We start from the raw sequence: 25,817 nt of genomic DNA, 5'->3' as shown, positions 1-25,817 counted from the left end.
GACAAGTTAACGCATTAAATAATCCTTAATGATACTGCTTTTTTCCATAATCATCCTATAAACTGTAGGTTATATTCATGGTTTAAATGGGATATACAATATACAGAAATGTAAAGTCCCACGCACATTTATACACATGAGTTGTAGTTTTTTGTCCAGAATGCTGCCAGTCAAGCAAAATGAACAGTTAACTCATTCACTGCCAAGGATGTAATCAACATAATTTTTTCCAATTACCAATTCTGCCACAGACGTAAAAAACATATATATTTTTTAATTAGATTTTTATAAAGGATCGCACTGTTCTTTATCATCCGCAGTGACTACTTTCACTGTAACTCACCCGGATACGGAAATAACGTCATTTGAAGATTTCCGTTTCCGTCCGCTCCCTGTTTACCTTCTTCATTAGAATGTCTCGTTCTTGAGTGCCTTTTTTTTTGCCGTGTTACGCAAGGCGCAGCTGTTTTGAAACTGCTGCTACGGGAGAAGGGAATGTCGCGGATGGAATATTTTTTCTCTGGGCGACACACACACGTACTGTCTGTGTTTGCAAACAGTCGGACACACGATCATAAGGGATGTACATTTTCTGTGGCGAGCTGAACAAGTACGAGAACCGTGCATTTTTGTCGAGAAATTGTGTGTTTACACAGTAGCCGATCCAATTGGAATGTTTGTTGTCTGGGCGACGTGCACGGATAGCGTGTGTGTTTACAAACGATTGGACAGGGGATCATAATGAATATACATTTTTTGTGACCTGTTGAAAGTAAAAAAAAATTAAAAATTGCTGGCAATGGGCAAACACAGCCAGAAATAAATCTGGCAGTGAATGAGTTAATAGATAAACGTGACGTGAAGTTTTTTGCTAACAATACATTGTAGAGTTAAGCTCTAAAGTGCAAAGTTTGAGGAATCATCACATTTGGTTTCCTTCCTCACAGCGGTGCCAGTTTCCTGAAGCTCCTCCAGAACCTGGGTCCAGAGAACGCCTGTACGCTGCTGCTCGCCGTGCTCACTGAATACAAACTCCTGCTACACTCCCTCAGACCCGACGTCCTCACCTCTGTCAGCGAGGCGCTTGTTTCTGTAAGACTCTTTTCACAAGCTGACATTGCTTCTGTTTACGCTAAGTGAAAATACAATGAATCGCAATTGAATTAACCAAAAGGACTTTCCTATTATTTTTTTGGTTAGGGATTTTGCTTTGGTTCAGGACATTGTAAGGATACTCACTCGCACACAGTAAAATCCTCTGTGTGTGTGTGTGTAATGTTGCGACAGGTTGTTAGCTTGTAGATTGGCTATGGCCAATTGGCTATTGGCTAATGTCCACCCCAGAATATGGATGCTGGGGTTCATGTGCTCAATAATATCAGTAATAATCTTATTTATAATGGGTTGTTGTTGATTGTCATTATATAACTCCCTCCTCCTGCAGATGACCTTCCCCCTGCGCTGGCCCTGCCCCTACATCCCCCTGTGTCCCCTGCAGCTGGCAGACGTGCTTTTTGCCCCCATGCCCTTCATCGTCGGCGTCCACTCCAGCTACTTTGACATGCACGACCCCCCGACCGATGTGGTGTGTGTAGACCTGGACACCAACACTATCTTTCAGTGAGTACTGGCCTGGGGCTGCACCTATCGTTTAATTTTTTATATAAAAAAAAAACGGATTAACCACTTATTAAGTGTTATTTTATCAGTTTGTATTTATTTATAGTGCAACATCACCTAAGGGGTCTCTGTACACTTCACAACAAATCATGTATGATAGCAAGAAATACACACCTGTCTGTGGGTTTTATGAGTGTTATACTTTGTCGCACAATGAAGTCATGCAAAAAGTTTAAATAGCAGATATAGAAGCTCACAACGCGTCTCACTGCATCACGTAGTAAGATTGTAGTTTGGCAGTTTTCTCTATTTTAGACTTTTTTTCCTTCTTTTTATCTCAACTATGTTGACATGAGCAAAATAGGGATCTATTAAATCGATTAGTTCGATTAACTGTTGCACCACAATGAGTACCCTGCAACAGAGGAAGTCTAGTGGCTTCAACGTTCAAACAGGTTCAAAGCATCTGAGGTGGTATTTAACTGAACAGAGGAGAGGAGGTCTAGTGGTTCCTTTATATTTATAATTAAATGCAGTAATGGGCCACTAACATGAAAAGGGCAACCACCGTTAGATTAACCATGAGACTAAGTAGGCCACCACAGATTCTTTATAAAATGTCTGTTCCTACTTGTGTGTTCCTACTTCTGCATAATTCAAACGGCCCAATTGTACTTGTGTAAATACATGTCATACTGTGTAATCATGACACACTATGACATGTATAGTTGGACATTCAGATACTTGAAGGATATTTTAGTGTGCTTCTTTATCAGAAATCACCAGTTTTTGGCGTTAAAGGACGAGTCACTGTGTGTGTGTGTGTGTGTGTGTGTGTGTGTGCGTGTGCGTGTGTATGTGCGCGCGCGCGATGACTGCCACGGTGTGTGTGTGTGCCACTTTATGCTGGCCGTGGTCCAATAATTTAACTGAATAGAGCATGCAGCAGTTGATAGATGCACTAGTTTGATATTGACAATTGTCAAACATGTCACACACACATCTTACTAATGAATTCTTTATCTCTCAGATCAGAGGACAAGAAGCCGTTGTCGTGGCGATCTTTACCCAGGAAGCATGGCAAAATCCTGTTCAATTCCCTGACCAATCTCCACAAGACCCTGGAGAAAAGTGAGTGATACTTCATGCTGTCCTGTCAGAAAAACAGACTAATAGTAAACACACATGCATGCGCACACACGTCACTGTCGGGGAGAAACCGAGTATTTGATCTTTTTATGTTTTTTCATAAATGAATGCCCTATTTTGTATGACAGTGTCATGCAAAAGTAGCAAAAATAGCCATCTACAAGCTCACAACTCATCGCAAAGCTTACAGTATCTGCTATGTTCACTATTATTGTAAAATTCTGAAATTCTTTAGTTTTCACCTTTAATGACATGCCCAAAATAGGGACGCCATGTTGAAAGTGGTAAATATTGAATCAGTGAAAAGTTTTAACAAGAGCTCATGACTAAATAATTACATTGGATCCATTGGAACACAAGTTCCCATTTCCTGAAAAGTAATGATCTTGGACATCTTGGATTTCTGCCCACCAGCAGTGACATGCAAATTGATGTAGATTTGTCACATCTTCTCAACCTCTCCTCCCCGGCCTCTTCCACCCCTGTTTGCCTCACTGCCTCTGTGCTCTGACCCCTGTGCTCCTGTCCTCCCAGTCTGTACTCCCGGTCAGGAGGAGGCCACCCTGGAGTTCCTGCTGACCGACTACGACCAGATCTATGGCCGCCAGAAGCAGCTTGAGCTGGAGATCCAGGAGGCATTCCTGCGCTTCATGGGCAGCCTGCTGAAGGGCTACCGCACCTACCTGCTGCCCATCACACAGGCCCCTTCTGACAGGACCACTGACTGTAGCTCACTGTTCAACCTGCAGGGTCAGTAGAATGGGATTGGATGGGTGTGTTATATGACATAATGCAACATGTGTGTTGATGTATGTTTGTATTGAGGAAATCCAGTAGATCTAAAACATATTGTCAGGAATAAAAATGTGCATCAAGGGAAACCACTTGGATTAGATTTTCATGGGCATTTTTACGTTGTGGCTCTGGAGGAGTCAAGCCGTCTAGAAATGGGTCTTGTCTATGAGTGTAATTGTCTGTCTGGGGCTGATCAAACATCCTTCCATTATAACATTAAAGTAAAATATTTCCCAAAATATACACTATATGGAAACAAAACCAAACCTTCCTTTGCCTACTGGCAGCATGCACACGAAACTGATCGGTACAGCCATTTGAGAGATTAGCCCCCATGTAGTGGTGATTTTCTTTTTATTCCTCCATGGTGCCTCTGGCTTGGCCTGGAGCTCCAACGGCCATACATAATACATACACACATTCGTTATGCCCACATTCATTTTTTTCTGTATGAGTGCTTGCCCTTATATTTACATTTGTCTCAAGGGGTCCAATCACGCATACTGCACCCTGTGTTGTATTATCAAATTCTAAGCTAATAACTCTCAAATTATAGTTTCATATTATTTCCGTGGGTTCTGCGTGTCATCCTGCAGGCTTCCTGAAGTCTCGGGAGCGGACACACCAGAAGTTCTACAACCAGCTGACCCGGACCCAGATGTTCACTCAGTTCATCGAGGAGTGTTCCTTCGTCAGTGACCGCCACGCCTGCCTGGAGTTCTTTGATGAATGCGTCCAAAAGGTAAGAACCAGCCTCACTCTCCACAGTCAGTCTGACATACTTTAAAATATGAATGAGAATATACAAGAGTATTCCTTCCTTCATGTAAGATCCTTTCAACAGTGCAGAAAGGCTCACAAAGGGCAAGAATAGCGAAGGTCAGAGAATTTCCCTGATACTAAAAAGCTAAAACTGCTGTGACGTGAGATATCAGAGAAAAACACAAAGTGACTTGATTTACTGTCTTTCATTTCTCACAATAAAAGGCTAAAAGTCAGCTGTGGTCTACTACTATTACTTTAAAAGCCGATCTGACTTGTTTCGTCTGTGTGTGTCTGTTACTATGCAGGTGGATGTGGAGAAGCCAGAGGAAGTGAGGCTGATAGACCTGGATGAGACCCACGGTGGAGAACATACGGTCTTCATCATGCCCCCCGAAGAGCCCCAGGAGGCTGATGGCTCAGAGTGCCCTGCTCACTACAGGTAACACACACACACACACACACACACACACACACACACACACACACACACACACACACACACACACACACACACACACACACACATATTGGGGTTCCCTGGTGCTTCAGGTTAATTTGCAACACTGATGTATGACAACAATGTCGTCATTTCAACTGTCACTAGTCTCATCGACAGTTCTTTCCGACAGTTCTTTCTGTTGAAATTACATCAGTATAAATTCAACTTCCAACTTCAATTCCATTCAAATTCGTATTCGGCCTCAAAGGGAACATTTGTTTACAGACAAGTTTTCCAGCTCCAACATTACATTGAGATAAAGTTCATCCTAAGTGTTTCCCTTGTGTCTGTCCAGCTATGAGACCTTCCCCATTTTGAGGGTGGATCTCTTTGACCGCCCCTTGGACCAGCTCCGTGTCCCCACCAAAGGCAGTGCACCCAGCAGCCCTGCACCACGACGCACCAAACAGGTACAATACCATTCTGACAGTTCTGCTGGTTACTTCCCTCATAATGGTGTAATTGGTCTTGGCAATTAACCATGAACTTGATGAAAATGGCACATAATCATTTATATTATATCACTGCAAATATTATATTCACGGTTAATCTTTTGTTATATTAAACATTATAAAATAATTAGTTCTGACCAAGTAATTTGATTAGACAAGAGGCATTCCAAGAGTGCTCATATAGAGTATGAGAGTACTTGGACTTTTAACTGTATTTATCACTCAGATGTTGGTGTTACAATAATCGTTACTTACGATGACTGCCACGGCTGAGATTATCTTTGTGCCTACAACCAAATCACAGCTGGGCTGATATACAGCAGCACTTTCCTGTGATATTGCATAATTATTTTGCCATCTAAAAGCAGTCTATTTTGCAAGGCGCTAATCGGTAAGGTTTTGGTCTAATTCTCTTTGTGGTTTCAGTGGGTGAAGATTCTGACCCAGTTTACCCTTATGAATAAAGGACGAGGTTTGCCTTTACTGTCACTGGTGCCATTGTAAATGAATGACTATTAATATTTCAATGTCCATTCAATATTGAAAAGCCACAGACACAGTGTGTGTGAGTTTGGGTGCATACACCAAACACGTCAGTTTGATCAGATCATTCTGACAGGGAGGGAAACCCACACTTTAACCTGTTAAAACCGGGAAAGCATCTGTGTAATTTTAGATTTTATACGTTGGCTATTCAAAAATAGCAGATATACAAGCTTGTACATCTGCTATTTATGAACTTTTTTTAATTAAAGTGTGTGAACTAGTGATTTAGAAGGCATTTGTAGAACCAGCCTCAGTTCTTAATGGGCGATTCTGAAAACATTGTGAGGGTTTCTCAGTTTCTTACACTGAGCATTTCTGATTGAATGGTTTAAAAGCTGTGACTGTAGTAGTCCTCATTTGTATTCGTTCAATGAAATGTGAAATGGAACGGATCACCTTTCTCTCCCCGTTAAATATGGCAACATGTGAATAGTCCAAATATTATTTTATTTATACTATTGCACTATAGTAGTATAAATAACGACATCTCTGTACAACGGGTACATAGTACAACTTTTATACTGTATATGTGTCTACTGTATAGACACGTCTTTGGACTATACAATGGGCACATAGTACCCGTTGTTAGAGGTTACTATGTGCTACTGTATGACATCAGTACCCGTTGTCAGAGTACTTGGAGAAGTGTACTATGATGTCAGTACTGTCATTCATCTCTACTACGTCATGTATGACACACCAAGTTGGTAGAGTTCAGCGAAGCTGATTGAGAGATAGACATCCAGACAAATACAGAGATTCCTGGAATTTATAGATGATGGATGGATTGATAGATAGACAGACAGACAATATATACAGTATACATACTGTATACTATAATTCTACATTTTGCCATTACTTTTTACATGCCGTATACATATCCTAAATTTCTCTTTCGGGAATATACATAATCTTTTCATCAACTCTCTACCTCTGTCACTGTATCTCCCCCCCTGTTTAGGAGATTAAAGTGGCTCAGAAACGGGCTCAGACATACATGAATACAGACATGTGGTCGAAATGCCTGCTGGGCCACTGCTATGGACTTTGGTTCATCTACCTGCCAACGTTTGTGCGTGCAGAGAGCGCCAAGGTGCGCGCCCTGCACACGGCTTACGACGTGCTGAAACACATGGAGACCCGCAAGGTGGTGCTGCCTGATGAGGTGAGCGCTTCACGTCGTAAATATGAAAATGTCTACTTCTGCAGAATTTGAAGCCCATTTATTTAGGTCCAGCTCTCCTTATTCTGTGTTTTATAAATGTTCGAAATATCAGAACATCATCAACCGTGAAAAGAAGTTGCGGGTTGAAGCTTTAGATCCTGCTCTGTTTCTGTGATAGGTGAAGATGCAGTCTGTACCATTAGGTGTTTGTGAAATCTCAACCTTTGTATGTGTGTGTGTGTGTGTGTGTGTCTGTCTGTCTGTCCATGTTTGCTGTATGTCCAGGTGTGCTACCGGATCCTGATGCAGCTGTGTGGTCAGTATGGACAGCCTGTCCTTGCCGTCAGAGTCCTATTGGAGATGAAGAAAGCGGGGATCACACCCAACACCATCACGTATGGCTATTACAACAAGGTGAAAAAGTGCACCGTGTTCTTAGGTGTTTATTATCCTACGTATTATGTGTCTAAAGAGCAAAGAAAACACATTGGTGCATATTACTGTACATTCCATTTGTACATTGTCTCTGTCACAGGGTTATTAAGCACTTAAGCCTTATATACTTTGTGGTATGACGAATAGTGAAAATAGCAAATCTACAATGACATGCCCAAATTAAGGACGCCAAGTTGAAAGTGGCTAATACTGAACAAAGAAAGATTATGTATCGTCTGACAAAACCAAATGTAGCGTTTCGCACACCAAGCTGGAATCGAAGCCTGGTCTCCAGCTCGGCAGACAACCCACTGCCTGAAGAGAGCTAGCTCGCTTGGTGGAGCGAGTTACGGTCTCTTGCGGAGACGCTACACAAATATTGTCTTATTTATCAAGAGCATGGTTCAAAAATAGTTTTTCCTTTTTCTTTTGTTCAGTACCTGCTCTGTTTGGGGAGGTAAATTTTTTTTAATGCAGCATGCAGCACACTTTCATTTATACATTTTTTACAAAGTGTAGAAAGTGCAGAATAAGTAAGAAAGAAAGAAAGAAAGTGGAGAACAAACAACCTCAGTGCAGCCAACAGTACTGTATACAAACCACATAAGTGATTTTTTGCCTTACTTGGTCATTTATACTGTGACATAATTAGATATTTGTCTCCTCAGGCAGTGCTGGAGAGTAAATGGCCCTCCACCAATCAGGGCGGTCGTCTCCTTTGGGCTAAGTTACGGAACGTCCTGTTAGCCGTGGCCCAGTTCAGACAACCAATCAAACGCCGGCAGAAGAGTGGCTCAGTGGGTTCACGAACAGGTCAGTATCATATTATGAAAATCAATTGGGAGGGGGTCATAGTTCATAATTGATTGATTGATAACGTGGGACAAAATGTCCCACGTTTCCGACATTTATTTGCAGACTCAAGTATTCTTGTAACAAGTATGTATTCTTGAGTCAGCCTATTGAAAATGCACAACATATCAAGTCTGGCTGTCAAGGGTCTTCATTCCCCTTTCTTTTTTTCATTTTTTTCCACAAAGATGTCACCATGGACTGTCTTCAGAGGCCTCGCCCTCACTCAAATTTGATTCGCCAGTCTAGTTGGAGTGGGCTGAGTGAAAGCTCCAGCCACGAATCACTGACTAGCCCTCTAATGAAGAGCAACAGTATGAGCAGCATGAAGGCCTCCACTGACAGTAAGTTGCACACCTACCGGCTAATTTATAAAAACAAGAGTGAGTACAGTACAAGGTCCAGCGTTCATTAAAGCAGCACTATGTAACTTTCCTCTTCTACCCCGGATTTGAACCCGGTTTTTACCATTGAACAAATCGAGCCTGCCTGCATGCTCAGGGGATAAATTGAATCTTGACCATCAGGTCAAAATTTGTGTCAGATCCTGTGTCTACCGTAAGTGAGACATGCCCTTTGACAGGATCTAAATGTCTAAAAAAAATGAGTAGGGAGACAAAATACAACCACCCCAATTGTATAAGTGATATTGTATTAACATACTCTACCACACAGATTGGACTAATTTAAACAAAAAAGTTACATAGTGCTGCTTTAACATGTGCATTCAGTGGTCAAATAGTCCATAATCCTGTTTTTAAATTAAATTTAAATGTAAAACTTCCATTCTGATAAGATAGTTTAGTCATTTGTAGCTCTCGCCAAGATGAGGATGCAAAAACATTAAAAGCACTTTCACCAAATACTGCACGGCACTGGTAGGCAACAGGCGGCCTGTGGGCCAGAACTGGCTGATCAGCAATAATATCTGGCCTGGCGTATTAGTTTGTAAATAATTTACAATATCTAACTGGCAGTCCCACATATATAGGCTATAATGTCCAAATAGAGTCTACCCCCACCTGTTAATGCTTACTATACTTTTATCCATGTTGAGAGTAAAAGACAAGCACGTGAATTGTAGCGAGGTGCATTATGGCGCTGAACTCCTCATAGTGCAATCAGCAGACTGGGTAGGATGAATGCATATTTCTCTTTCCATTCTTTGAATTCTCTGTTTTCGCTGTCAACTTGCCTATTTGGATGAACTTTTCCATTTATTTAAAAAAGAAAAAATGGCTTCACATGCCGTTTCTCTCCCAAAAGAGACCTTGAACAATGAAAGGGCTCCTGTTCTATGAAAGATCTCTCTGTTCGAAAAGGTCTGTCTCCAGATAGATAAATAAAAATGTTTTTCATTAACTAAAATGTCCTCACATTCGAGGATGTAGCCTGCACAGAAGGATTACACAGGAGTTTATATCTGCACCTGTAACGTTTGATTACACACACATGTTCTTGCCTATCATCTACAGTAATGGCATATTAAAAGATTGGCCCGAGGCCAAACCCATTTGCGGAATTGTGCATGTAATCCAAGTTCGGAGACACTAAAGGTTTATCATCATCATACATCTGTCTCGCCCACAGAAGTGGAACTCTGCAAAAAGACTGTCCTTCGTAACGCAACGACCAATGGCTGTAGTGACCCCGCCTCCCGCAAGCCCCCTGTGGGGCCGCGAGAGGCCTCGACACTTCCCCCAGGTGCGTGGCACCCGCTGGTGCCACGCAGCCAAGTCTGCCTGTCCACCTTCTACAAAGACTGTGCAGAGACATGCGACTCAGACCCTGACCCTGACTGCAGCTGTCATCCTGGAGACAGAGACGGCAGGTGAGCTAGTCAGTGTATAATATATATACACTATGTCTCAGTGGTGTAAAATAACTAAGTACATTTACTCAAGTACTGTACTTAATACAATTTTGAGGTATTTTTACTGGAGTATTTTCAATTTTTACTACTTTTACTTCTACTCCACTACATCTCAGAGGCAAATATTATACTTTTACTCCACTACAATTGTTGGAAAAATGTAGTTACTAGTTACTTTGTAGATTTTGATTATTACAAAACATACATTACCCACTTCAACCCTATATACATTTCGGCCATTTGAAAATAACCGATCTACAAGCTCACAATGCAACGCATTGTGAGCTTGTAGATCTGCCATTTTCAAAAGATTTTTTTTACATTTGAAAACTTGTGAAATGGGACATTCTGCATAATGAGTACTTTTAACTTAAGACTTTAAATATATTTTGATACAAATACTTTTGTATCAAACAACAAGTACATTTTGATTACCACACTTTTAGTTTTTCTACATTGCAGTATTGATACTTTTTTCAAGTACTAAAAACATTTAGTACTTTTTCCACCACTGGTATATCTATATTACACCTATTTATACACTTATAATATTATAATGTAATGTATAAATAAGTATTATTACATCTCAAATGTACCATTAGCTGGGGGCTAATGATCTCAGTTAAGTGTCCCTTTGACCATGGACCCTCCCCAGGCCTCCAGGACGAAGCACTGTGGGACGCAACAAGGCAGTAGACGAGAACTACAACAATGTGACCTCCCCCAGCAGAGGAGGCCTTGCGGGGAAGCTTCAGCAGCTCCTTACTCCCACTCGACACCGCACGTCTGTCCGTAGGGCTGCCAGCGTGGACGACAGGCGCCCGGGTGGAGGCGGAGGAGGAGGCTTTGGGAGCCGCAGGGTTTCGGAACAGAGGCAATCACGAAAAGCGCAGGTGGCTGAGACCCTGCTGAGAGCCAGGGAGAGGCTGGTCAATGCAACCTCAGAGGTAAAATGTTGGAATTTACTATTGCTGTACCTGTTGTCAGTGGGTACTATGGCGTCAGCACCTGTTGTCAGAGTAGTCTGGACAGATCGAAAGGTTTAACTGAAATTATTTATCTGAAACCAAGCATTAATGTGTTGTTGGCATTGTTGTTTTTCTGAACAGATGCATTTAGTTTGGAAGTGGGAATTATCTACTCGGAAATACAGCTATGTAATGCAGCATTAGTAAAACTATATTTATAACACAATTAGCATTATTAACATTACTAATTATGTTTGGGTAGTTTGTATGGGAAATTCTGTTGTCCCAGTATTGTGTATTGTGCTACTACTATGCAAGTCATTCACTATACTTGTACATTCTGAATTTGAAATGCTCACAAATGGTGCTTCTGTCCCATCCACCTATATAGGATTAATATGATCTTTTATAATCTCTTCATAGAGCTCTTTGTCTGTGGGCAGTGACATCGACTTGCCTGACACGCCCAGCATGTCCTATCCGCTCCCTAGGTCCTGGGATGCCAACCAAGAGGGCGCAGGACTAGAGGTAAAAATGACAGCCTCGTGAAATAAGGCTTCCTCTCCTCTTTACATCAATACTGAATGCCGTCTCCATTTTACCTTCTGACTCCATCCGCTCTCCCCTCCCCCACCCATGTTTCCACGGACCTCTCTCACACTTCCTTTCTGTGTTGACCTCTGACACCTCATCTTCCCTGCTGTGCCCAGGTGTTGATGTCCAGCTGCTCTCTGTGTCGGGCCTGTAACTCGCTGGTTTATGACGAGGAGATAATGGCTGGCTGGACATCCGACGATTCCAACCTGAACTCCGCCTGTCCTTTCTGCTCCACTTCCTTTGTCCCTTTCCTCAGCGCTGAGATCTGTGACCTCGGTCCTGTCAGCAGGTAGGATGTTATTTTATTTTGTGTAAAGTCTGTCCTGACACCCATAGTACGTACAAAATTCAGAGCTGCCCCCACCCTCACCATGTTTAAAACCACACTCAAAACCCACCTTTTCAGACTCTCATTCCCTACATAAAACCCCAACCCCGCCCCTCCCTTTGTTTTTGTTTACGTTTCTTTTAACTAGTTCTTATTAATAAAGTAGTTTTTATATCTGCTCTGTAAAGCGACTTTGAGTAAGACTGGCTGAGGTATGGCTAAATGAGCACAGTGACAGACATTGGGCTATGCTCCTGCCCTGTGTTGTTACTGGGAATTTGGTAATTGATTCAAATTGAACAATATTTTTTTTTTGTCCTGCATCTTGGTAATCGGCAAGATTATTATATATATATTTTTTAATTTTATTTCATAAGGCTACAGTTTCGATCCCATTTTAAATATGCAGTCTCAGAATATCGCTGCTCTTTCTGTTCAGTCTGGAGCGTGGTACCTGGAACGCTGAGGATGAAGTGGAGAGTGCAGTGAGGCCCCCCAGTGGTCAGGAGTCATTCCCGAGACACAACTGTAATGGTGTCAGTGAAGATTCCAGCTCAGAGACCAGTGGCCACTCTGAGAGCAGCGGCAATACTCAGGTATCAAACACACACATTATCTATACAGTTAATCACCAATACACCAGCTTTGATGTAACTCAGCCTTGGGGAGTTTATTGTGAGCGCCTGCCTAGAAAACCAGGCTTGAATGTTGAGTCAAAGTGTTTCGATGACAGTGGAATCACAGAGTCTGACCGCTCAGAAAAATCTGCTACGGTGATTCAGTCCTTTAAAGAACAATTTTCTAATTCTGACCCATGGTGTTTTGTTCAATCCCTCTGTATGAGAATATGTATTTCTTTCTCCAATATATGTATTTATTTATTTAATTTGTTATCTTATTTTTTATTATTGTTACCATGTCTCTCTACTCTATGATCCATTGATCATAAGAATCTGAAGACAGTACTTTACGTTGTTGTTTTTTTTTGTTTCCAGAGGGTTAGATCATCTTCTTTACATCTGCGTTTCTGTATCTTAACCATCTTCTTGTTAATAGTCTCCCCCAGGGACATTAAGGAATGTTTCCTCGTAAATCCCTTTTATATCTCTGTACTTACTCGTGGGAAAATTCCATCATAAGCCTTCTGTACCAGCCACTCTAGCAGGCATTCAGCCAACAGCCATTCTGTTCTAAAAATATTTTTGGCTGGTAAAATATTGAAAGCTGCAATGTAGTCGATGGATCTTGCAATGCACCAGTCACTGTGGCCGTGGGCAAAATGTTTCCTTGTACGGCTGCCAGTTAACAGCCATCTGTCCTTTTCATCGCTCTCCCTTCAGGGTTCATCGGTCAGTGGTCCCCCTCTGATCACAGTGGCTTACCTGAGCCCCCTGGTACTGCGTAAAGAACTGGAGAGCCTGCTAGAGAACGAGGGGGAGGGAGTTCTGGCCCAGGCTCAGCTCCTGGAGAGCCACTCCATCATCTTCTGGAACCTGGTCTGGTACTTCCAGCGCCTGAGCCTGCCCAGCAATCTGCCGCAGCTAGTGCGCTCCTCGCAAAGTCTGGCCAGCCAGCTCACACAGGTAACTCCAGGCCCAGGCTTGACCTTTTGGGGTCTGATGGTCAGTTAAATTGTGAAACCGTAGAGGTTAAAAGACTTGAGTTGAATTGCTGAATTTACATTTCAGTCTTCTTATTTATTAGATGGTGCATAGTAGGTATGGGAAAGGGTGAAACATTGAATTGAATAATTGTTTTAATCAACATAAAATATATCTAATACAATTTTAGTGACAAATTATAATATGTGCTATTTACAACTTCACAGAAATATCAGTTCTTGTCTTTGCGCTTTGACTACCGGGCAAACATCAGATAATGTGTATCAGATAACTTATAAAGAGCATTTAATAAAATGTATTACCTTATTTTATGGTTATTCTATGGTCTAAATTAATAACGAATAATCAAAACAAAATCTTTTACTATACTTTTGTGGTTGAAGGTGCTGTAAGTGGTATTTTTGTTAAAAATATATAGCTCTATAGTTTGATCATTGCTATAGAGTGTTTGCTCAAGTGTCTCCATCATTTAATCCAATCAGGAGAGAGAACCCATTCATTAGGTTAAAATGTATAGTGTTCCAGTTCCAATTGTGTCTGATATTTATGTTGTTTCATCAATTCTAATTTCATTTGTTTCATTATCATGTATCTTGTATGAGTTCTCTCTCCAGAGGAAATTGTTATACCGATCTGAAAGTTTATTTTCTGTTTATTAAAGAGCTGGAGAGAGGGGGAGACCCCTGTTACAGAATTGTGATCGGAATATACAGTTATTTAACACTTATTTTAACAAAACAATATCACTTACAGCACCCTTTAAGTGGTTAACATTGGGGTGGGAAATGAACGCTGCTCTCTAGACAAATAACAGTAGGTAATGCCGTAGGTTTGTACCAGCTGTAGTAGTTGGTAAACCTTCAGGAATTCATGTACATCCAATCCCATCAATGAAAAGAGCAGCCCAGTAAGAATCTTCCATCTCTGTCTATTGTGTATTCCCCCAGTCTGAGAACCCAGCGGTGCGAGTGAGGCTGTTGTGGGACACTCTGGCCCCAGACATGGACCACTGGCCCCCGCTCTATGTGATCTGGCGGATCCACAGTAAGATACACTGCCATGGCCTGCCCAGACTGGTGGCACAACACCATCATTCATTCTCTCGTGTTAGGGACAATGACATGTGGACATTTTGTTTTATATTTGTTAAAGAAAAGAGACAATTGAGATTAGTTTAGCAGAATGCACAACTTTTTCACAGATTCTATTCATTTTCACAGAATCAGATTTGTATCCCCACCTCATCCACCCACCCACAGGTATGATACAAACCAAAACTTTAACTGCAGTACAATATTCCCCTACGTGTGGACATTTCTATGACCACTGTTGTTTCAACGTGGTGTCCTTTGTGTGGGTTGAAATGCACTTTTTGCTGTCTTATAAGAAAAGTTAACTTTACAGACTTGTTTTCATAATTGATTCTGTATCAATACTCACACTACTCAGCGGTCCACAGTGCTTGGCATGACTCATTAGATCAGCAATACTAACTGCTTAGCAGTGATCCAACATAACTCCACCTATTAACAACAATACTGACTGCTTAGTATGTGAAACTGATTATCCAACACAACTTCACCTATTAACAAGGTGCATGGAACAATCAGGATGATTGGAAAACCAAAGGATGCCACACTTTTAATACTACAGTAGGAAGATATGTTTTTTATTATATTGGCTCACTGCCTTCATTCTAGCCTGGTAAACCCTCCCTCCGGAAATCTAATTTCTATTTGATTCCAGGAGTGAGTCTGGCCTTATCGCCCATTCTGCAATATTGGCTGTGGGCTGGAGTTGGGCGGGAGTAATACCGTTGACTGACAACCCCTTCAGCCAATGATAATTTTTCCCCTTCAGCCAATCAGCAGTTCACCAGTCTAATGTGACGCAACGGGACTTTTGAGACGGCGAATGCCCAAAATGGGTTGCCTTATTCGGATACATGGGTGTCCCTGCCTGCCCCTACCGGTTCTCTAAACATTTTTTAAATAGGCTTTGTCATGATTAATTGACCACATGTATGAAGTTAAACAACTAAATTCTATCCAAACGATATCTTATAAGTAAATTCCGTGCCTCAAAATAGAAGTTAGAGAGCTTTTAGAAGTAAAAAAATAGCGGAGATTATAGCGCACAAGAAAAAGATGGCTGCCGTTCGTGTTTTGGGCTCACTCGAACTCGCCACCTGATTGGCCAACGTAAGCTGTCAATCACAGAACAATGAGCGACGACGCTGATAGGCTCGGCCGTTTGGCACAGGTTTGGCATACACAGCCAATATTGCAGAATGGGCGATAAGGCCAGACTCACTCCTGGAATCAAATAGAAATGAGATTTCCGGAGGGAGGGTTTACCAGGCTACCTTCATTCAGGGTCATACACAAGTGTAGTAAAAGTCTGTTTAAAAACATCACACATAATCACACAGATAAAACAACCAATCACATAGAAAGACCAATCTTGTCAGCCAATAAATACACCCCACTGAGTCATGTGACTTTGGGGAAATCAACACATTTACAGAGTTGGCCCAGTGTATACAAAATTATGTATCATAACAGTTCGCAATAAGCTTTTAAAATAAAGAAAACTTTTTCTAAAAAGATCAACGTCCGTGCCCCTTTTGACCAGTTAAGTTCCTATAAAGTAGAATGAGGAGATGTTGTCATATGAGAACTAGCAAAAGGGTTAGTTTGGTCATGTCTTTTGACAGTAATATACATTCTTATAGTGGGATGTTTTGCCATTGTATCATATAGATAACTTTTTTAGTTTAACCTGTTATGAAACTACCAATTGCTACAGTCCCACATTAAAATGACGAGAATGAAGAGAACATTTACCTGTGTACTTGGGAGTATTCTCCTTTGGAAGAAATTCTCTTACTATTCTGTCTTCTACAGTATGTTTCTGGACCTTTTTAAAAGTAGCCATAGGAGGGTTTTATAATATTCCTTTAAAATGTTTACTTAGATTTTAGGCCTTGGGAATCAATATGGTTCTTCCTAGTTCTACAAGTATGACAGTATTTTCTTTTCTTTTTAATAATAAAGTATATATATATTTATTTTGGTTTTATTTATTCCCAACAGAGTTAATGGTTCTTTGACCAGTCAGTGACATTGCATTGCAAATACTACCACACTGCTCATTCTGCAGGGTAGCTCACGGTAAACAAACAGCCTCCTCCTCTCACTTCCTAGGTGGTGTGCCCATGCGCAGCTACAGCTGGAGGAAACACAACCACCCCTTCACCCTGGCCTTCCTGGAGGAGGTGCTGCGCTGGGTGGGCATGAACGAGGTGCACAAGGCCATCACCCTGTTCCTGGACACTCTGGCCAAGCAGCCAACATCGGCCAACAAGACACAGAGGTACATGAACCACATGAATCCTACCGTCCCTATTCTGGGGGGAACACTGGCCAACAATTGCAGATCTACCTAGCTCACAACACATCACAATGCGACACGGCAATTTTTGGGGAAGAAACTTAGTGTAGATGGAAAAAAGTGGTCCAAGTACAGTGCCAACTCAGGTCCAGTTTACTAATATACCGGTAAGTCTAGAGGGTTTAAGTGGTTAACGGACGACTTCACCCATTTTCAACCTATCTTTATATAATTGGTCCGCACTAATGCGTATTATAATATGGTACCATTTTTGTCTACCCTGTCTGTTCAGAAACCCGCCTACCAGTGACATCAGTGATGGGGAATCCAAGCTAATAGAAACTGCAGGCTTTCTATTCCTGGAAAGTTAGAATGCTATAATGGTAGCCATTGTTCTCGCGTTAATAAAAATACAAATACAAAATTTGAAATCTTGTTGTTGAAAAATAAAACCTGCCTAATGATGTCACTGGTAGGCGTGTTTCTGAAGTGTCCACAGTCCTCCTCTGAGACGCAGACAGAGTACAAAAGAATTGAGCCATTTTGTAATGAGCATTAGTGAGGACCAATTATATGAAGATAAGTTGAAAATGGGTGAAGTCGTTCTTGTACCACATGAATCCTAGCGTCCATATTCTGGGCCAAGTACAGACCCCTGAGGGACCCCGATTGTCAAGTTCATAGGGTTTAAGTGTTTAACTCAGGGGGTTCTATACTATACTTCTATGTTGTACATGTCATGTTGAGAATAAATATCTAGATTTTATTGTACGTTAGTGAAAGTTACAGTACTAGGTTTCTGGTAGTTGACTATCCATTATCCTTACTGTACTTATTTATTTATCCATTTCCTAAATGTTTTTATTTACATTTGTATTATACTGTATCTATTCTAGTTATGCCTTTTATGCTACTTCATAGGGCATTTTTAATCATTGATTGATGGAATGCAAAACATATCCATATGAATGGACAATAAAGTATCATCTCATCATACATGTTTTGTATGTAATGATGAGATTACAGAGGATGGGTGAAGCTTACAGTATCTTGTCTTTAATAGGAGTTTGTACAGAGAGATGCTCTTCCTCACGCTGGCAGCGATGGGCAAAGACCACGTTGGTAAGACTCCGTCCTACCCAAATGAAGTTGATGCTACTTTACTTCAAAACAGAAGACTGAACTATATATAATGATATTAATACTTGTTTAAAACTAACAGACAACTAAATGACAATCACAATCATTTATCCACAAATGTACAATAAGTGTAGTAAGCGAATTGTGACAGTGAGATGTATTGACAAATTAGACTTTTACAGCACATACTGAGATTCCTTGTAAACGTACAAAGGCAACATACAATGTAATACAAATCTAATGCAAAATATCACAGCAATGATTTTGTGTGAACATAGAAATAGCACAAGGATTATGTTCTTAATCTGTTTGTATTTGTATTCTTCTGCTCCCCATGTCTTCTTTTCACAGCTGCCTTTGATAAGAAGTACAAGACGGCCTACTCCCGGCTCAGCGGCACTCTGACTCGTGACGAACTCCGCAGGAAACGAGCCCAGCCTCCCAGTACCAAGGCTGTGGACTGCCGACGCAGCTTTCACCCGCCCCTCGAGTGCTGATTGCCCCTTACAAACCCCCACCCCTAGGAACAGGTACAAGAATGCTCCCACTTTGCTGTTGACACCACCCCCTGTGATGTCATTGACACCTGTCCCAAGAAGGTGAAAAACATCTGTACCTGAATCTCCGCTGCCTTTGCTGATGCTCTTGGCCTTTGTGCTGCCCCCTTGTGGATGTTGTGGACATTACACTCCCTCCTTTCCTCTGCACCTCTCTAGGCCTTGTTTGTCTGAACCCAGCATCAACAGTAACCACAGCAACCGGTGTGCACCATTTATTTTCCATTTTGAGGATGTTGCTGTAAGCACCTACATATTTAAAATGTTTAGCAGTGGAAGCTGATATACCAGCCAAATTGGACTATTCTCATTGCTGAAGTGCTCGGTCTTGCCCCCCTGCCTGAAACTATCTATTTTTATGAGTGGAAATATTGCAACATAATAAGGGTGTAATATACAAAGTAGTAATCTATGCATATGGTGTGACCATATAACCTGCATCCTTGCATTGCCTCAAAGCAAAAAAGGAACACAACGGTTTGGATGTGACAAGAGTTCTGGAATTTTAAGTTATGGAACCTGCAGAGATGGTTGATCTTGTAAATGCTTCTTGAATTTGACCTGAAAGTTTGCTTAGTGTTTTCCAGACTTCAAAAACACAAACCACTCATGCAACCAAACAAGAAGTTGAACCTTCACACTCCCTAAACTGCGTATGTTTTATTTTCCTTTCTGCTCATAAGGAATCATCTCATAGACTGACTCTGGGAAAAGATTCACTTGGGGCTACAGCAATATGAAGCTACTGTGAACATGGGAGCCATTTGGGAGATGGACAAGGCTTGAATTATACTTCGTTGCTGATCTACAAGCTACACAACGCATTACGGAGCTTGTAGATCAGATATTTTCAGTATATAAATCAGGCTTAAGAGTAACCGTCCTCACTTGGTCAAGTGGATAAACTGTCGAGTTTTTAGATCTGCTTTGAGAGAATATTGTTATTTTTTAAAACTGTACATGGAGATATTATTTTCAGAAGAGGCTGCTGATTCTCGCTGGGGAAGAGTGGAAGAGGATTTGAGATCAATTGAAAATGACATCCATGCTGACAGAAGGGAACCTAGTTTGCGGGACTGTTTTTCAAGGATGAGAAGGAGTAGGATTGACAACATTGAGGAGATGGCCTGTGGAATGCCACACATTAGGCTACAGCAGTTATGGCTTTTCTTTTTTTCTAAATGTCTTGTTTTTGTCTCCCGTGGGATTGATGATTCTGTACCTCTGTGAAGAGGGTCAGTCTGACAGTGAGCGATCTCAACTCCAGGAAGAGACTGTTACTGGAAAAAAAACGTGTGTGTGTGTTTTCACTCTTAAAAGGGACATGCATATGTGTAGTTTGGATTTATCTTTCACCAGATATAAGTGTGTGTGTGTGTGTGTGTGTGTGTGTGTGTAAATACATACATGCATGTATGTGCGTGTGCGCTCGTGTGTGCTTTCACTCTTGAAAGGGACATACATACTTATGTATAGTTTAGATTTATCTTTCACTGTGTGTGTGTGTGTGTGTGTGTGTGTGTGTGTGTGTGTGTGTGTGTGTGTGTGTGTGTGTGTGTGTGTGTGTGTGTGTGCATACACTGAAATGCAGAACGTAACATGACTGAGTGTTGTCCCAAACTAGGCACCCAGTTGTCTTGAAGATTACACATCCTTTTGTACGGTTGTGTGATGTCTTGTGTGTTCCTCCCTACCTTATTTCATTGATATGTACCTCATATGACCCTTCTGTTAGCCAGAGTCTCTGTCATCGCTGTTCTTGTGTTTCTGTAGATGGTTTGTCCATTGGGAAATGCCAGGCATGCTTTATGTACCCCATGTCTGTGAAAGACCTGGTTTTATTTATCCAGGAAAGGCTTACTCGGCATGCATGCACAGCAATACGGTACAGTACACATTCAGGTACAACCACAGTCTTTTACTATTGGCCACTGAACAACGGAGCAGTTTGGGTTTAAGTGCCTTGCTCAAGGGCACCTCAACGGTGATAATAGACAGAAGGGTGTTTATTTGATTTCCCAATTTCTTCCAGCCAGACCAAGTTTACAAACCAGCAATCTTCCGGTCACTAGATCACTTCTATGGTCTGTAGGCCATCGCGCGCCCCCCTATTTATCTAATTTGCTTTCTCCTCCCTTCAATGAATCTATTAGGCCAGTAGATTGATCAGTATTCTGCACCAGAAGTCTGAAAGAGGGGCAAAAAGATAAGGTAAATTCTACCTCTGTGGAAATGTACTGTACTGTTTTCAAATGGTATTCTTTATTCCCTGTTTAATTGAAATTTTGATCTATTTGTCCTGTCCATTTAGTCAAAATAATGACTGCCTGCCCAAGCATGTATGTATGGTAATTTATGAGGACTGTGTTCTGGTAGAATTACTCTGAATTCAGGCCGCTTTCAATTACGACATGTAGCAATGCTAGTACAGAACTGTCTGCTAATGGTTCAAGGTCATAAAGCACATATTGTCACTGTCGTGCGGAAACCTTGTGTGTCCAAAACCGTTGCTTTTCAGGAAATGGGGAAAAAAAGAACCTGTGTTCCGAGTGGATCAAATGTAGTTATCATTTAGTCATAAGGTCTTGTTAATACATTTTATGGGTTCAAAATGTATGAAACCCATAGACAAACTGAACTACTTTCACTTAAAAATGCAAAGATTTCTACATATATCTACAAGCTCACAGCGTGTGCGAGCTTGTAGATCGGCTATTTTTGCTGCTTTTGCGTGACACTCTTTGTACGACAGAGTAGGGCATTCATTTACGAAAAAAACAAACGTTTGAAATATGGAGATGCAAGGTTTCTCCCCGTCAGCGACGCTATATTTTCAGCATAGTCAAAATATAAAACTAGGCAACTGCTCTCCTCTCTGAATGTAGTGAAAGTGAAGGGATTATGAGTAACTGATTCTTTGCATTGCTGGCAGTGAAGCCTAGATGATAGAACAGTAACGACCACATTAGGAGGGTGCCGCAAGTAACACAAATATAATCTCTAAGTAATGCTGTTTAATTTCCAACAATGTTATCAAAGCAGATGCTAAAATCAACAGCATCTATACAGTAGATATTACAGTAACACCGTAAAGAGGTTTTTGTTTTTGTTTTTATGGAGATTGTGTTGTCTCCTTCGTAATCACGTACCCCTTCTATCTAAGTACATAGCTTTACTCATTTCTGTCAACTTGCATATAGCGTTCTCACTGTTGCACCTGTTCTGTTCAGCAATCATTGTTTTTGTGCCGCAGAGAGAAGGTTCACCTCCTAGGTTTTGTTTTTGGGGGTTTTCTTTTGTGAGTGTGAAAAAATGGGAGATGAAAAGTAAGAGCTTGTCTGACCTGATCAAGTGAATCTATGATCACGACTGAACTGATTTCACCGCGGAGACGTGGAGATGTTAGGGATTTTTCTAGATGTCTGCAGCATTCTGCAAAGTAGCTGGGGATTCAATGTGAGAGTAATGCCCACACCCCTAGTTGAGGTCTTCAGCTGAGCATGAGGTAATTCTTAATGGCACTGAATAAAAGTTTGGGAATTAACCGCCAGGCTAATGGTGATGGGTGAATTTTATTTCTGGGTGCTGATAAGCAGTACTGTGAAGATGGTAAGGCTGAATTAACCACTGTTTCCCTGATTCCAGTTTTACAGATAAACTAATAGGGTTCTGTTTACCCAGCCATCACTGTATATATTGAAATGCACCGGACTGCGAGCAAAGATAAGGGAATTCCACCATCTCTCATAGTTTCTTAAATTGGTTGAATGATTAAAGAGCTGAACGGAGATGTGTATTTAAGATATTATTGTGTTTGCTGTTGTAATTTATATGGCTGTGATTTCTGTTGTAAATGTTGTTTTTTAAAAAAACATTTAAAAATAAAAATACAGATATGACCTAAACATTTGTGTGCTTTGTTTGTGTTTTTTTGGTAGATAGAAGTTGTACTTTAAAAAAAAGATTGGATGCACCGGACTGCGATATATTGGATATACAAGAGGCAAATATCAAGTGCAGTTGTAATCATTTGGGTTACAGTTACATGTAGCATTATGTCATGTATTCACAGTTGTTCTACATGACATTCTCAGCATCACACCTGGGATATGCATACCAAAGCCACTGACCATCTACTGGAGCACCTAGTTGTTGCTGTAATAAAGTGGACAGCTGTTGTTTGAGGGAGGAATTATTTCAATTCACCTCTTTTATCATCACTTTCCTGACCTTAATGTCTTCTATAGCCTGTGTTCTTGCAGGGAATTACTAATAAACATTTGTAGACGGTGCCATTAAGAAATGAACAGAACCATGAACCCATGGCGGCCAACTTTACCCCATTGTCCTGGACGTCCATCGTGTTAAGACACAGTACATTTACTTAAGTACTGTACTTAAAGGTAGGGTAAGTTATATTTTTTGGTTAAAACAAAAAGTATTTTGTTAAAATGTTAAAGCACTATATTCTGATAGTAGTCATTGCTATAGAGTGTTTGTTCAGTAACAGGAGTCTCCCTGTCTTTCCAGCTCTTTAATAAACAGAAAATACATTTTCCAGTAGGTGTCAAAATCTCAGCCAATCAGGAGAAAGTACCCATTTTTAAGCTTCATTTTTATAGTGTTCCAGTTCCAATTTTGTCTGCTCATTTCTTTTTCCAATTTCACTTGTTTAATCTATATCCTGATTGAGTTCTCTATCCTGATTGGATAAAATTGGAAATGAAACTGAAACTGAAACAAAAATGCATTTTCTGTTTTATAAAGAGCTGGAGAGACAAGGAGACTCCTTTTACTGAACAAACACTCTATAGCAATGTGTACTATCAGAATATAGAGCTATTTAACACTTATTTTAACCAAAGAAAATCACTTACCCTACCACCTTTTAAGTAAAATGTTTAGGTACTTTTACTTTACTGGAGTATTTCCAAATTCCAATTCTATTACTTCTACTCCACTCTCAGAGGCAAATGTTGTAGGCCTACTCTTACTCGGCAGTCTCCACTACAATTATTTGAAAACTTTAGTTTCTAGTTGTAGGTAGATTAGATTTTGATTATTATTACAAAACATACATTTACCACTTCAGCCCTATTTAAACTTATTTGAAAATAGCCGATCTACAAGCTCGTTTTTTATATTTTATAGTTTATTTGTATACATTTTAGACATAATGATAACTTGTGAAACGGGACATTCTGCATTACGAGTACTTTTACTTTTGGTACTTTTGATTACAGGACTTTTACTTGTAACAGTGTATTACAGAGTGTTTCTGCATTGCAGTATTGAGTAATTTTTCCACCACTGACACTAATTAAGATAGACATGAAATGCCAATGCATTAATATGTATACAGTAGCCTATGGCCAGGAATATGGACTACAGATTATAATTAACTCTCTACCTAATTCTTGTATACACTTAATGTATACAAGACACACACACACACACACACACACACACACACACACACACACACACACACACACACACACCCCACATCATACCTAGGGTGCGTTCGGAAATTACGCACCGGAGCACACTCGCCTATTAGTTTGTATTGGCCAGTGCGCTCAGTGCTGTATTTTCGAACGCGCCCCTAAAGAGCATCCATCCAATGTATGGTGGCTCCTGCGCCTGCGCGTCTCTCCGCTCCGTCAGTGACACTGCAACTATTTTCATCTGCACATGATACAGTAACAGTGTACAGTATAATTCGGTACAATATAGTACAGTATATGTGTAGCGGCCTCTTTGATGTTTAACCCCCTGGCGAGACACTGAAGAAGACGTTCCGCCCACATGGTTCCATCTGTCCTGGTTTAGGCTGTTTATTTATCCTCTAGAATCGGTGTGTGTTGAAGAGGAGGAGATGCTGCAAGCGCTGACGTGACAGACTGGAGACTACAAGGTGGGCTATTTTTAGCTGTGTGTGTGTGTGTGTGTGTGTGTGTGTGTGTGTGTGTGTGTGTGTGTGTGTGTGTGTGTGTGTGTGTGTGTGTGTGTGTGTGTGTGTGTGTGTGTGTGTACATTAATGTGATGTAAATGATAATCTAGCACCAACTATACGGAACGATTTGAACGCATATGTTCCACACAGCTTGCTTGGGTGTGCTATTGGATGGTGGCATATCTTTCTCGCATCTATACCGATACAACGGGGGCTTTGGGCAAGTTTATTATTCCTAACAAAGTGTTGTTAACCACTTAAACCCCCAGCATCGGTATTGTGGGGAAAGCTTTCGCTGAAAATAGCAGATAGACAAGCTCACGATGCCAGGCGTTGCGTGGCATTGTGAGCTTTGTCGATCGGCTATTTTCAGCGAAAGCTTTCCCCACAATACCAGATAACAGAAAAGACACTAGTATAGAGGAACCCATATGGGGTTTAAGTGGTTAAGGTTGCTAGTGCTACATGATGTCACACTGGCCTGTTTACTCTCCTAACATTATGCTGCTGCTGTGTTTGTGTCCTTATAAAGTGTATTGTGTTGGCCTGTTGGGTGGTGCTGTCCACCAGCGTGGTGCTGAAACGCACGTTACATTTTATGAGGGAGCGACCAATACAGTGAGCTAAACTGTGAACACACGAGCAACATTATAGGCCTATGGACGACAGACTGTTATATTTTTAGTTCTCATGGAAGTATAGCCCTGCTCATACCGTTATCACTTTATTGTCTACTCTACTGCATAGGGCCACGTCTCAAATATAATGTTGAACACCTTCTAACTCAGTTTGAAATTATCTTTGTGTAACGACATTGTGACTGATGTGAAATATGATATCCATTGTTTTGGTCGGTTTAATGTTGTCATAGTACTACCCCTGCTTTCTCATCTAGCTACTACTTCTAGTATTACACTTGAGCCTAGGCCTATATTAAACGGTTTAGAGCTACAGTCAGCAGGTTGAAGGCAGTAACTCCTCCAAACGGTCTACAGGTATAGCCCATGTATCTTGGTAATAAAGGGCCTTGTCATCGCTGTCAAGACAGTGGGATGTAAATTCTGCTTTGTGTGGTAGATGAAGTAAAGTAGTATCTTGAGCAAAG

General features: G+C 41.0%; 1 protein-coding gene across 4 annotated transcripts in view; it reads left to right on the top strand.

The window, feature by feature from the left end:
• dennd4b (DENN/MADD domain containing 4B) overlaps nt 1–20,326 on the top strand; it is a 49,255-nt gene extending 28,929 nt beyond the window's left edge. For 2 of the 4 annotated variants that reach the window (XM_080425598.1, XM_080425599.1), the window contains exons 9-30: nt 948–1,092; nt 1,445–1,620; nt 2,651–2,751; nt 3,304–3,519; nt 4,161–4,306; nt 4,635–4,768; nt 5,124–5,238; nt 6,788–6,991; nt 7,277–7,405; nt 8,095–8,239; nt 8,467–8,622; nt 9,869–10,109; nt 10,807–11,098; nt 11,543–11,647; nt 11,830–12,005; nt 12,484–12,640; nt 13,385–13,627; nt 14,614–14,710; nt 14,887–14,925; nt 16,873–17,041; nt 18,123–18,181; nt 18,551–20,326. In XM_080425598.1, the coding sequence (XP_080281724.1) occupies nt 948–1,092; nt 1,445–1,620; nt 2,651–2,751; nt 3,304–3,519; nt 4,161–4,306; nt 4,635–4,768; nt 5,124–5,238; nt 6,788–6,991; nt 7,277–7,405; nt 8,095–8,239; nt 8,467–8,622; nt 9,869–10,109; nt 10,807–11,098; nt 11,543–11,647; nt 11,830–12,005; nt 12,484–12,640; nt 13,385–13,627; nt 14,614–14,710; nt 14,887–14,925; nt 16,873–17,041; nt 18,123–18,181; nt 18,551–18,696 (3,391 nt within the window). In that variant the 3' untranslated portion in view covers nt 18,697–20,326. The remainder of the gene's footprint in view (nt 1–947; nt 1,093–1,444; nt 1,621–2,650; nt 2,752–3,303; nt 3,520–4,160; nt 4,307–4,634; nt 4,769–5,123; nt 5,239–6,787; nt 6,992–7,276; nt 7,406–8,094; nt 8,240–8,466; nt 8,623–9,868; nt 10,110–10,806; nt 11,099–11,542; nt 11,648–11,829; nt 12,006–12,483; nt 12,641–13,384; nt 13,628–14,613; nt 14,711–14,886; nt 14,926–16,872; nt 17,042–18,122; nt 18,182–18,550) is intronic. The other 2 variants (XM_080425600.1, XM_080425601.1) reach the window with 2 other exon arrangements.
• The last annotated feature ends 5,491 nt before the right edge of the window (nt 20,327–25,817 follow it).

The sequence above is a fragment of the Gymnoscopelus braueri genome, assembly GCF_963280865.1.
Source record: "Gymnoscopelus braueri genome assembly, chromosome: 4".
In the NCBI taxonomy this organism is placed as follows: domain Eukaryota; kingdom Metazoa; phylum Chordata; class Actinopteri; order Myctophiformes; family Myctophidae; genus Gymnoscopelus; species Gymnoscopelus braueri.
This window is presented reverse-complemented; position numbering and strand designations above follow the sequence as displayed.